The sequence below is a fragment of the Anabas testudineus genome, chromosome 22, assembly GCF_900324465.2.
Source record: "Anabas testudineus chromosome 22, fAnaTes1.2, whole genome shotgun sequence".
Lineage (NCBI taxonomy): Eukaryota > Metazoa > Chordata > Actinopteri > Anabantiformes > Anabantidae > Anabas > Anabas testudineus.
Genome location: NC_046630.1, coordinates 4568061 through 4581953, shown reverse-complemented (window position 1 = coordinate 4581953; position 13893 = coordinate 4568061). Strand labels below are relative to the sequence as shown.

At 40.1% G+C, this 13893-nt stretch overlaps 1 protein-coding gene across 5 annotated transcripts in view; it reads left to right on the top strand.

The window, feature by feature from the left end:
• The window catches only part of slc8a3 (solute carrier family 8 member 3), an 83729-nt gene that overhangs the window by 53806 nt on the left and 16030 nt on the right, over nucleotides 1-13893 (top strand). For 4 of the 5 annotated variants that reach the window (XR_003297412.1, XM_026339387.1, XM_026339385.1 and 1 more), the window contains exon 3: nucleotides 3330-3436. The exons of the other annotated variant lie outside the window; for it this stretch is intronic. Coding sequence is in view for 3 of the 4 variants with exons in the window: in XM_026339387.1 (XP_026195172.1) it covers nucleotides 3330-3436 (107 nt within the window). In the remaining variant the exon portion in view is untranslated. The remainder of the gene's footprint in view (nucleotides 1-3329; nucleotides 3437-13893) is intronic. 5 annotated transcript variants of the gene reach the window in all.

Here is a 13893-nt window from a genome sequence, read left to right as displayed (position 1 = left end):
CTGTTGTCAAGCTCCAGAGAAATATCACGCAAAGGCGCGATGTGTGTTGATAAACTGTGCAACTCCTGAAATGTTTCCATGATGTTAACACGACTTTTAATTAGAATGTGATTGTTTTCCATTGATCCTTTGTCAAATTAAGGCTACCTGGCCTGACACACACTTACATCTAATTGGACTTTAATGGCGTCTTGTAAATCTTGGTGATTTGCTCAGACAGTTACTCTAAGAAGTTAGTGCAATGCTAGATTAGCAAGCAGGTGAAGCAAACAACAGCCCAGAGGCCCCAGAACTTAAGGGCACCACAAGCTCCAGGTTTCCTATGTTGTTTGATTTAATTAAAAAGTTCTTCAGTATTCACCTGTAAACACCAAGTGATGTACAGTAAGGATCCTGCCTCATTACACAGACTGGAGGCCTTGTCCTAATCAACATTTTACATATTACTTCATACACTACCCTCTAATATTCTGTTCAACCGCCTTTAGCTGTCAATGGCATTCAAGAAGCTTCTGCAACGTCACAATATTTATGCCCGTCCAGTGTTGTTATTTTTAGATTGTATTGATGATGGGAGAGGCTGCACAAAGTCTCTGAAGGTCCCATAGAGTCAAGGTCTGGACTCTGTGGTGGCTAATCCATGTGTAAAAATGACGTGTCATGCTCCGTGAACCACTCTTTCACAATTTGAGCCTGATGAATCCTGGTATTGTCATCTTGGAATATGTCAAGTTCCTCACGTTTCTGGTTTACTGTATCCTGACTATCAGTTAGCAGCTGCCTGTTATCGGCTCCACTTGTGTTTTATTTGCACCAGTGATGTGAAATGCTGTTACCTCTCTTACAATTCGTGACATTATAATGTGAAAGGACTGTTCTCAGGGACAAACTAACAAAGAACTGTCACCCAACTCTGCAGTTTCCCTCAGCTGTATGAAGCTTTTTAACAGGAGCACTGTTCTGATTCACTATCGCTGCTCTCATCAACAGATAAGCTCGAACAACCTCATTTACACTGCCTATCTGCCACCAAACAGTAGACAGGCAAAGCTAGTGAACATAGTGAATCATTTAATAGCTTAGGTGTTAAGTATCTCTCTCACAAGTTGGTGGAAACAATAAATGGAGAGTGATTATTGCATTCACATTTGCATATTCTGAATATGCTAGTGTTAATCTGCATCTGCTTGATGGCATCTGCTTGTTCATCTTATCAGCTTAAGCTAACATCATATTTATAAGGTGATGAAATGTCAGTATTGTGTTTACAGATTGCAGCCTTAATATATATAATATAAGGATTAAGAATGTGTTAAATGTGTTGTTTCATATATTATATCTGAATGATGCGTTTAATCTAATTACTGCATGCAGAAAGTCTGAGGTAGCATTCTTAGAAAGGAGAAGGAGCACGTCATTTTGTCGCCAGATCCCTTTATTGGACTAATAATAAGCCATATTGTTAAGTGTGTATGAGTATGTGGTTGCCCAGTCAGTCTACATTTGTGGTTGCTCCTTTCCTACATGCGTGTCAAGCAAGACCACAGTTACCTCCTGTCCTACAGCCAGGCATTATGTGTGTTCGCTAGATCCCACTTGTCCATTAGACTCCAGTATTTGCATTTCCCATTCTTGATGAGAAGTGAAGTACTTTTCCAGGCAGCAGCACTGCAGACATCTCACCTCGCAATCTGAGGAAAGCTCTGCCGCTAGGATGTGTAGAGGGAGAAAGAGAGATGGATTGTTCTGCTGTGTGTAGTGTGCTAACAGGATCTTACATAGTAAACTCTGCCAGATTCACGTCCAGGTACATATACACCATCCAGATAAAGACACATTACAGCAGCTAGAGAAATATCTTTTAACTCCGTAAGGATTCTCATATTAATACTTTCATATGTTTGTTTATATGTTTGCAGCATGAGTGTCTTTGTGTATAAATATCTTTTTGTGTGGGTGTATGAGCAGCAGATTTTGTGCTTGTGTGTGTGCACGATTCATCGGTGTGTGTGCCTTTGAATGACACGAGCGGAGCTATATGTCACAGTGCTGGAAGTACATCAGCAGGATGTCAGGGCACCAACTGCTTTTTGAATCAATACATGATACATGAGCAGCTATCTATAATGAATGCTGCCGTGTCACTTATCTTATTAACCGAACCCCTGCTTTCCAAATACTGTCCCTAAATAACGTGTAAAAATTGTATTTTTGCTCGGATGAAGAGGAAAAGCTTTTTCCCATGAGATGTCAGGCACATAATAAAGTATGTCATTCCTATTTCAGGGCTAGCTGAGCTGCTGTCAGCTATTGTTGACTTGTCTGCCGCTTGCAGGGAATGCTTTCTGAGGCCTAAGAGAGCGGATGCAGTGAGTGTCATGACTTGTCTTATGCATTGTCGGTTGGTTTTCATATTCTAGCATCCGGCGACGTGACGCCTGCATGATGCACAGGCGGTTTTACGAGGCGTTTGCATGAGTGCAATTGAATTCAGCAAAGCTGTTCCTCGAGGAGTCCCCACTGTGATATGGAGACGCAGAGACATCTGGGTACCTACTGACCACTTAACTGCCTGCACTCGTCAATAACTCTTTAAAAAGATCAATTAGGGAGATCAGTGGTGAGAACGCCGCCGGGACTGAGGTGCTATATTGAGCTGTTTCTGTGTGATGATGTCACATGGAGCTCTTTTCCTCACCCCTCCAGACATTCGACTTCATGAAAGGGTTATTCTCCTCAAACCTGAGCAATAAACTCAGCAATAAGCTGCTTCTCTGTTATCTGCCTCCTCTGTGCCTGGAGAGCTAGGGGTAGTCCTCGCAGTGTCCACCCAGCCGTCAGATTGAAAGTGTTCTGACTGAAACATTGAGCCATAAAAATCGATTTGGATAGCGACAGTTTCTTTCATTTATCGTTCACTCACCTTTTTGCCCTTGTGAAATGTCCGTTTACACATTTTACAACCTGATTGATTACATGCTGCTGTTTTCAGTTCATTGTGTTCTTTGATCCGCCCTTCCATGGAGTGCTTTTCACCCTCCATTCAACTTGCATCAGATGCCGTGATAAATGTGGTTGTCATGACACCCGCTGTAACAGCATCAGTGTTTTGAGTCCAGCTGCTGACAGACAGGCTGGTTCAGAGCAAGCTGACCTTTCACCTCCTAACCTTTTTCCATGCTGATTATTAATCCTACTTACAGTGCACTTCCTGTGTCCCTCCATCGCAAATTAACCTTTCTCTTTTTCTCTGTCCCTCTTCCCCCTCTCTGTCCCTTTCCTTTCACACCCCTTCCTTTCTTTATCCCTTGTTCTTCTCCGTCTTGCAGCAAATTTATTCACGTGAAAATTATTGACGATGAGGAGTATGAGAAAAACAAGAACTTCTTCCTGGAACTGGCCGAGCCCCGCATGGTAGACATGAGTCTGCAGAAAGGTGCAGTACTGAACCTATTTGTCTTTTATTACTTTCTGTCTCTTGCTCTCACACTTTGTCCATCTCTTTCCTCTCGCTGTTTCTAGTCTTGGTCTCTCCTGAGGCCTCTTTGTCACTTCTCTGTCCACTCTCTTTACCTGAACTTGCACTCCGCTGTATCTGCTCCCTGGCATCGTTGCCCCGTTCACCCCCGCCACGCTCCCTTTTTACACTGCTTCGCACATGAGAACCTTTAAACTCATAGCCATGTTTTCACGTTACTACTAAAACTCATGCAAATAATCCTAGTGACAGTCTTGCCTTTCCTCCGTCACCTGAATAACAGGAGTAAGCATAACCATTATTATGTAAAGACATGTTTAACTTGAACGTCTAGTTGCTATTTTTACCTCAATGCACCTGTTTGTTTGAAAAATCTAAGCAAATTGCTGTCAGTGAAATGAGACTATTGATTTATTTTTGCTGAGGCAGTCTGTCTCGCAGGACTGTTTGAATTAATTAGTTTATATGAAAGTGCAACTTCATAAAGCTTGAGAAGATTTTTTTTTTCTTTAGATAGAATCTGATGTGCAGCTCAGATCATGTATTCTTGGGCTGCACCCTCGTCGTATTTCTCTGCTGTTATTCACAGCAAGGTGAAACAAAAAAAATAAAAGTAAGATGTAGAAGAATTCAAATCAGAGCAAGTTTTCATCACAAGTTTTGTTTGTTGTCGTCTTCCCAGCGCGTCGTTGGTAATATCTGCTGAAAGAAGCCGACAGGCTTTTTCTTAAGATTCACGCACCGTTATCTAATGCAGTGTTATCTAACAACGCTCAAGGCCAGGGGACGGGAGAGGTTCACAAGCTGGTGCGGAGGGTGCAGAATCTAACACTTGGCTGTTGCCTCCAAACACTACAGCTCATTATGTTTACGTTATTGGGTCTGGCAGCACTGTCCGAGTGGTGCCCACTGCTTGTGGTTCAGAGTCAGAGTCATGATGAACAGTAGTTACTATGCAGGTCTTTATGAGTGACGGCTGCATCACTCCACATACTCTTACACTGCTTTATAATGCTTCTTGCTTTGTTGGCACAGGTTTTAGGCAGCTGAACACACACAACACACACTATCTGTCTGTCACACATCTTTTTTTTTCTTGTGGATCAGTGAACCATGAATTTAAACTTTGGCATTTGCTGTTGGATTCTTTGAATAGAAGCCAAGCTAAGCTAAATGCCTAAAATGGAAAGTCTGTTGCCAACAAATTCAAATATAGCTGCATATAAATGTACAAATGTAGGCAGACGTTATTATTCTGGTTAGCGTTTTCACTATCCACTTCATTTTAATTAACTCTAAACTTAATATAAACCACGAACCAGAGCTAATTTTAATTTTGATTTCAACCCAAACATCAAATCTAAGGAGATATCAACAGTCCTTACAACTTTTGGAAGAAGAAATAAGACTCTCTTGCTCGTGGAAATGAAAATTTGAATATATAATTGACAAAACACACTCTTGCTACAGTCTCATTTGTTTGTAGCTTATCCTGTCTAGTGTTAGTTCATGTTGTCGAACTCCAGACTGATATTGCTGCATAACTGACCTTGCTGAGACTGTTTGCAAACTTCAGAACTCCTCTTTACTTGGATGCTGTTACATTATATCTTAGAAATTATGATTATGTGAGCTCATTTACAATTTTCACAGCAGAAGTTATATAAAGGTTACATCATCTCTTTTTAAACGAATACCTTCTCTTACTTCTCTTACAATTGAAAATTAATTCACTTCCTGAAACGATAAAAGATGATGTGGTTTTGTGTGACCAGTATCTGTAGGTCGCTGCTTGTCACTGTTGAATTAATTTTTCTATTTGTGCTGTAATGCTTGTCACAGACAGATGTTCCAGTTTTATCACAAAAATAAATTAAGTAGTATAGAAATAAAACCAGTTAATGTTTTACCCCTTATGGCTGCATGGGTCTTCATGTTTTTAAGCAAAAGAGTGGACTGAATATAAAACAATATGGATGCAATACACTAGAACCAATGACTCAAAATGATTAGTAAGAAACTGAAATCTTCTTTTACCGATTACTAGTTTGCAAAAGTGTGTTGTGTAAGAAGGATCAACACAGACATAAACTCACTTTAAATGTTTTCTGAATTCTTAAAAAGGCCGATTTTCAGGATAAATTTGAATTTTTAGTCTAGTCAGAAAAGTGAAGCCATCAAATTACATCTGCATCTGAGTCCACTGCAGCAAACACGAGTCAGGATTGTTATAGACAGAATAGGTGTAGAGGAGGTGGAGGAGGAGGGAGAGATCTGCTCAGATGGAGATGAGATGAGGATGGGTAATGACATGTGGAGACACATGCCAATGGCTCAATTTAGTGTGAAGACATCAAAACAGCTGCTTTGTTCAGGTCAGACGCCGATGGTCTCCAGGACCACAGAGTGTCATGCACTCTATGTCGAGGCCATTAGATACACACCAAACACTGGATTAGTATTACTCACAGTTTACATTGTTTTAATTATCAGTCATGATGGAGTTTAATAGTTTAATAGTTTGTGCAGCCAGTTCCCTGTTTACATATTTGTATACATTTATTACACAAACTGATTAAAATGTTCCTCACTGTGCTACTAGAAAGACGACAACACAACTGTGCTGCTAATGAAAGCGCAGACAGAGCTGACAATGAGTAATACAAGATACATCTATTTTTTAATGCAGGAGGTAATGAATGTTTGATCAAGGGTAATAAATGTTTGATCTCTATATGATGAGGAGGTAATGAAAAAGCTTTTCTCTATTATTTCCCGTGCAGGATCGTCTTTTATGAATGTACTCACGCTGATGAAATCATTTTGATTTGAAATTAGAGAAAACACAAGCCAGTGTTTAGCAGAGGGTTTACATATACTCTCCTGTTGCCACACTAGGTGCTTCAGGATCTCAGCGATGTGAATGATATGATAATTTCTCACTTTTCATATCTAATGTTGCAATTATATTGTTGTTCATAACTACTGATGTGGGGTTGATTGGGTTTGTTTTTCTCCTTATTAAAGCTGTAGTGAAGGAGCAGAATTGATGAATATTCTATGAGTCTTTGTTTTCTTTGACTGTTTTTCATATGGGAAGCCTTGCTCCATTTTCCTCCCAGCTTTTCCACCGACAGTAGTTTGCAACAACTTGGTTGTTGTTTCCTCACCTATTATTTCTCTATTACAGATGATCAAACTATGAACACAGAAATAATTGTAAGATCTTATTTTAACTCTCAGATCTTTTTTTTTTATGTATTACTTGCAGTTACATCAGTCGTGGCAAAGTTTTAAGTCTGTTCATACACTGCTGTTGATAGCAGAACCTGGGATGTGAGCAAGTCCCAGGCTGGCAGGTCTGACTTTGGACAATGTGTGAGTAATGAAAGCAATCAAGCCAACAGTCACCCTGACCTGTCAGTCTGAAGTTGTTTACTGCCGGCATCAGCTATGCCCTTCTCTAACTTATACTGAAGTGGTCAATACCATTAGCACCTCAGGTGAGGTGGCCAGACGAGCCACTCCACCACTGCTGCTGCTGCTGCACAACACGACTGCAGAGTCAGAAACGGAGTCACTTCCAAGTTAGCTGAGGACAGTAAGGGGTTTTATTTTTGTGACTCGGGTGCCGAGACATGTTGATGCTCACACCAGAGTTGTTATTCAAACTGTGAGATATTTATTTATTCATAAACTTTTATTTGGCCAGTTCAACAGTTCATATTTGCATGACACCAGCCTACAAAGAATAAAATATTCATTTAGATAACCTGTATTTTTAGGCGTTCCTATATCTTTTTCAGCTTGATTGGATTACTCTAGTCAAACACCTGCATATCCTTAGACATAGAATAATTTCTTAAAACACACAGTTATTTGTATATGTTGTAAGAGATATATGAGTATGCACCAATGACAGTATGTTCATATTTTCTATATTTTTTCATCTACATTTTAATATTGTACATGGACCAGTGCAAACATGTTAGAGGTATGCATTTCTAATCAATGGATGAACGAAACATTTTTTTTTTCCAACATAGATAAAACGATGCTGAATAATACTTAGTTACATATTTTTTAAGTTTGCTATGAGTAAGGAACATGAAACAGAATGAGATGCAGTAAATAAGTGATGAGCATTGGAAAGTATTTTTCCTGAGGCTAAGAATTGTCATAGTGAGGTCTGAAGTACACACATTTGGGCTGAAGAAATGATAAGAATGGACAGGTGGGAAAGAGAGGAAGAGAAGGACGGAGGACAGAATAAGCTGCTCTAAAGTGTCAAAAAAAATCAGTAGAGGACAGGAAGGGATGGATGGGGGGATGGAGAATTTTGGGTAGGCTCAGAAGCTGGGACCTTCAAATGACTCTGCCAAACGTGTGCTACAAAGCATCATCATTCATGTACAGAGGTGTGTTAACACTCGTCCTCGTGCAGTTGAGTGTGTTTCTTCCGTGTGTGAATACAACTGAATAAGGAAGAACAAATCTCTGTGTGTGAGTGTATTTCTGTGTATGGGATGATAATATCAGTATCCCCCTGCATACGTGTGCGTGTGGCTGCAGGATTAATTCCACTCTCTCCCTGCGGTAATCCATCTCCCGCCCTGCCATTTTCCATTCAAATCATGCCTAGCGTGGGGAAACGTGCCACCCGTCAAGCCTCCCCGCTCCGAGTGAGCTCTCGTGGCATCTAAGGGCACTTCACAAAGTATTGTTTAAGCTTGGTCGGGTCCTTCTGCCGGTCGACTCTGTCCCTCACACACATGCACATACATTTATTTTCATTACCTCCAAACAAGCCATGCGTCATATTGTGAAGGGGCGCTAAAGCAAAAGCAACTCTGAACTCTTCTTTTAGCAGCCCAACCAGGAATAGACACCTTCACTTATTACTGAAAACACCATAGATGAAAATAAAATAATTTAGCTAATGCTGTTGTACTTTAGAACATCTCCATGTTGAGTAAAGTGTGACTAGATTTGCAGAATTTGGCATTGATCAAAATTACTTTGCAGGAAATTCGATTGGCCTTTAATCAGACTGAGTCACTACATGAAACTTTTTTATACAGCTCTGCTCATGGTCATCATCATCTCAACCACGATAGTCCACCAGTTGATGCACTTTCCAGATGTCTGCCTCAACCTTTCCTCATTTCCAGACTAAGATGTGCTAATGTAGCAGTGGATGTATGTTTGAAAGCTGTTTGAGTATCAGTGCATGTGTGTAGAGTTAAAGAACTGCAGCGATGAGTCTGAAAGAGAAAATCTGATTTCAGGCTCTGACGACAGAGGGTCTTGACTCATATATCATATGTTGGACAGAGTGTAAAGCTCATTGATGCAAATTTGTGATTTGTGTAGTTGCTCTGGTGTGAAGGTGGCTCAAGTGGTTAACCGGAAGTCAGAAGAATTAACAGAGAGAATGAGATCAGGAGTGTGTGAGGGAGAGATGTTCTTTACCAGCCTTTCACTAAAATCCCTCTGAGATGATCAAATGAATACAGCACCTTTTTTAAAGTAAGGTTATGTTAAGGTTCAAGTGTGTTTTCTGACCAATCCATCAACCCTAACCTCCTCCCAGTAATACATACAGTACTTTCTCACTCTGTAAATATGTCATCTAATATTCTCGTTTTCTTGTGTCATGATTACTACAGCTGCTCGTGATTGCCTCACTATAATAAGTCGTAATGACCTGCTGGCACAAACGACATATGGGCTCATTGCTCACCTCCACACGACCGGCCAATTATAGACAAAGTGGAAAGATTTTGGAGGAGGTGGTTTCTGAAGTTATTCAACCATCTAAAAAGTGTTTAGAATATACTGGTTAGACTGGTGCTTCTTATGTTGTGGTAGCAGCAGAGAGGACAGTACTATTACTACTACTACTATGATACTTACTAGTATTATTATGGTTCCTTTTGTAAAATCTTGCTTCCAGTTGTACATACTACTCGATTTCTCCCTCTGCTCATTGATGCTTTGGCTTTGTAAACCATGCAATAACATAATAGTTGCTTTGTAACCAGTTAATTAAGTTAATGAATATGTTCCTTTGTAACTATATTGACAGTCAGACTCTTCTATTCAGTTGTTCATTTGCTGATTTCATCTATTTTCACTGAATGTCTTTGGTTTTGGTCGGTTCTGATAATATGTGATGGATATTTTCTGTATTTTTAGACCTAACAAATGATCACTTCCTTTAGAAAACAGTCATTGATTACAGCTCTGAAAATGATACCTCTGTATAAACAGCTTAATTAAAGTAACTATTTGATAAGGTAACAAAACTGTCTAAATATTAGGGATGAGTCTAGTTCTCGTCACTCTCTCCTGATGTAATGTTTTAGCTCATTAAGGTCTTTTCCATCCAGATTGCAATCTTCAGACTTCGTGGGGTCGAACACAGTCTCTCTCTCTGGTTGCTCCTCAGGGGGCTCACGTCTTCTCACAGGGCTGAAGTACTCAATCCTGGGCTGGAGGAACTCTAAATGACTAGTATTGAATCAATTAGCTGCCTAATTGGGCTGAGATAAAGACCCCATTTCCTTATCACCAGTGTCACCAGTCATTACAGATGGCACTGGGGATCTCTCCTTGGATGTGCCAGGAGGTCAGAAAGAAGCTCCTGATGGTTTTGGCAATCTCACAGTAATCTATGGAGGTAGTATATACTATGTAAAACATCATGTGGACGTTTAGTGGACGATTGCTGTTTTAAGTAAAACATTTCTAAATCTATTGTCTTTTATTTAGATTTCATGTAATTCAGATCAAAGGATCTTCTGTACTGTTTAGGTGTGTGTGGCGCGGATTACACCAACATTTATTTGATTGTACAGTGGAACCTCCCACTGAAATACCAACTTATTAGTAGACACATCTGTTACGCTCAATCCCTTGGGAAAGGTACGAGGATTGAGCATTTGCCATTTCAACAAGCATGCAGACAATGAGCTCCCGCAGTCATTACAAGGACAAACAGGAAGTGATAATCTGATGATCTTTGGGTTAAATGTCATGTGCAGATCAAATGACACATTTTACGTGGGTCTCAATTGAATTGCTTCCAGTATTGGCTTAATATGTCGTTAAACTAGGGCTTATGCCATCATATCCATCATATGCATCATTACACAATAGAACCTCCCACAAAGACATGTGTTATTACCTTAGCTAATGACACACAAGAGCCACTGAGCTGCTAATACCTGTCGCTTTAGCTGTCTCCTGGTGCTTTTTACCATTACTTTTCCAGAGGCTCACCGAGCTCTGCCCTTGTTTCAGCGCCTGACTTCAAAAGCAGCGAGACGTTGGTGAGTGAGCGATGGAGAACAGCTGTCGCTCGCTGCAGGAGCTGCAACCTCACCACCTGTTGGCAGGTGATTCAGGGACGTGACCCCAGGACCTCAGGCTGTTTTGTAACCACATCTCAGTTTAGGGAGAGCGGAAAAATGAATGGATCGTGACAGTGGAGTGACATTGAAGACTTCAGATGATATCTGGAAAGTTAGAGAAATGTTTACACTGCAGAGGAACATTTTCAGAATATTTTCAACCCTAAGCAGGTGATATAAAGCCAACTTTATAATATTTGAATACTTGTAGCACTAGTTAAACAGTTTGGCGATATCTGCCTCTATGAATAAAACAAAAACAAATAAAATAAAAGAAGTAACGGATTCTTGAGTACACATCAAGTGGCTGTTACCCTCTTTGGCCTTTGTCACATCTACTTGAGAAGTCTCTGAACCAGAAGTCCTGGCTAAGCAGAGCACTGTATACATATTTAAGGTATCAAAAGAGGTGACAGTCCCACTTAAATAAACAGTACCATCAGTAAAGATCGCTGTATTTTATCTCCTTCAGCAACTCTGGACATTGCACTACTATGTACTGTACATTATTCCTGCGTGAATGAGTCCCAGGTCTGTACGTTTCACTTGAATGCAAGTGATAATGTGGGAAATTTGACAGCTTGGCAGAGTCTAGTTTTAGCTGGGAGAACAATGAGGTAAAACAGTGTACCGAAACAAGAGAACAGATTTGATCAGTGCTTTGGGCAGACATCTCAACCCAGTCACAAACAAAGGTGCATAACGTAAAATTAGGTTTAAAAGAAATTAAAGGCGGCTGCAGGCTTAAAAACGAATGTCTCATCATCGTGTCCTTTGGTTATTGCCTTGGTTCAAATTGTTGTCTGAATTGAATTAATATAGCAATCCTTCAATTATATGTGGATTATTATTAGTCACATGAGGTTAGTGGTGTGAAGGAAGACTTTAGTTGGGTGCAGAATTTCTATATATCACTACTTTGACATTTGAGCAGTGAGATCAAGTTCAGAAAACATCTCTGATGCACTGTTTTCTCTTGCCTTAATTGCAGGGGCTCTGTTTTGCACGTCGTACACCTGCCTCATGAACTTGCGTCATTCTTGGCAGGGGGTTGGAAGTTTTCTCCGAGTCTAAAATCTGCTAAATCCCCTCTGTGTTGTCAGCACAGTCTCTGGGTTCTTATTCTTGGCTTATTTTCAAGGCTGTCTTTGAATACGGATGACACAATTAATATTGAAATCTGAAAGAGATTACCTTAAAATGTCAAGAGACTTCCAAAATTAGAACACTGTGACAGAGATACTATTCCCCATGCAAGAGGTGGATTTAAGCAAAGATTGTTATGTAATTGTAAAATATATCCAAGGTCTTTTTGTCACAGGTGACGTATACGACTCCGTCACTGACTCTGAGGTATGGATACAGGTTGTTTGCCCAAATCTAGACGTTTGTGATCCTCTTCCTATTAGGGAGCGTGTGTAAATATCTACACCATACAGACACATCTGACTCATACTGTATTCCTGTCTTTCTCCTTATCTTTCTCATTCTTAACTAAGCCTACATATCACATTGGGTTTGGAATTGGTGGCCTAGCGGTATATAGGCAGATGGGTGTTCACCTCCCAGTCTGCTCCACCAGCCGTGGCACAAATGTCACGACTCAGAGGGCCTTCGGTTGCCTCAGTACCACAGAGAAATCACACTGGCACGGATGAATAGATTTAATTCAAATGGGAGCCCAGTGCTATTCATGCATTCACAGACCCAGACTTCATTAAAGCTGCACTTCTTTCTGGGGTCACGAGAAGGAATGTCAGAGACGGGCTGTGACATGATAATGAAGGTTATGAAGAGTTAATGCACTTTCTACATTAGTGGATTTCCTTTGATTGAATAACAGGCATGTAAAAGTTAGAGACTCTGGTTCAAGTTGTAATCCCTACGATTTCTGGTTGATTTGTGAAAACCTAGTTAACACAAAGTACAGTCTGTGTTCAGGTGTCGGAGTTATAAACAGATGCTAATGTGTGAGAAATTTGACAGAGGAGCAGCTGACTAATCTGGTTATAGCGCATTCAAGCAAATTCTTGTTGCTTGTTAATAAACTACAACCTGATTTCTTGCTGAATAGTTTCCGATATAACAGCAGGACACTGTTAAGTTGGTTTATCTAACGGCTCACTGTGGCTCCATGATCACAAATACTGCTCTCTGTAAATAAAAAGTTGCACACTGTTTGTTCCACTGCAGCAAATGTCTGCTCTATACAACTGCATATCCTGTTATTTTATTTGAGAAAAAACTGAAACCAAAATTGAGAGTGAAGTGAAATAAAATTAGTTCAACAGAATTAGTTTCCATACAGCCAATAAATTCTGTGCTGAAAGCCCTAATGGTGCAGTTCTAATAAGGACGGTCACACTAACAACCAATCAGCAGCCAGTTACAGACTGAACAGCACCCGCTTTTCTGCTGAAGTCTCCTTAACACAAACATGTCTTTTGCTTCACATTACAAGCCACCGAACACACATTCACCATGGAAAAATGCACCTGTAAAATCTGTCTGTAAAAGCAAATTGAATGCAGACAGTGGACTCGACCGGTACTTTATAGAGAGGTAATTGCTGAACATAAAAACACGACCCTAACCCTTACAGACCCAATGCAGACCATACAGAATATAACATCCGGGGGTTTAATTCCATTAAAAGTATAACATTAACTATTATGTGTGTTGCTTTAATGCCAGCGAGAAAAGTTGTCAGTTATTTTAAAAGGCAGATGTCTTCCTTTGCAGTGTCATCTTTTCTGAAGAAATACAGGATGTTTTTCGCCCCTCTGTTAGTGCTGAGCTAACTGTCAAAGCAGCATTGATTGTATCAAACATGCAATTAAATTGTAATTTAGTGATGCAGTGTTATTGTGGGAAGCACAGCATGAACGGTCCCTTTAATTATCACTGATTGTGATTATAACCTTGCATATTTTCATTGTGCAACTTTATCTTTATGTACATTGTTTGCCCAACTTTGCATGAATCAAGACAATGGTGGAA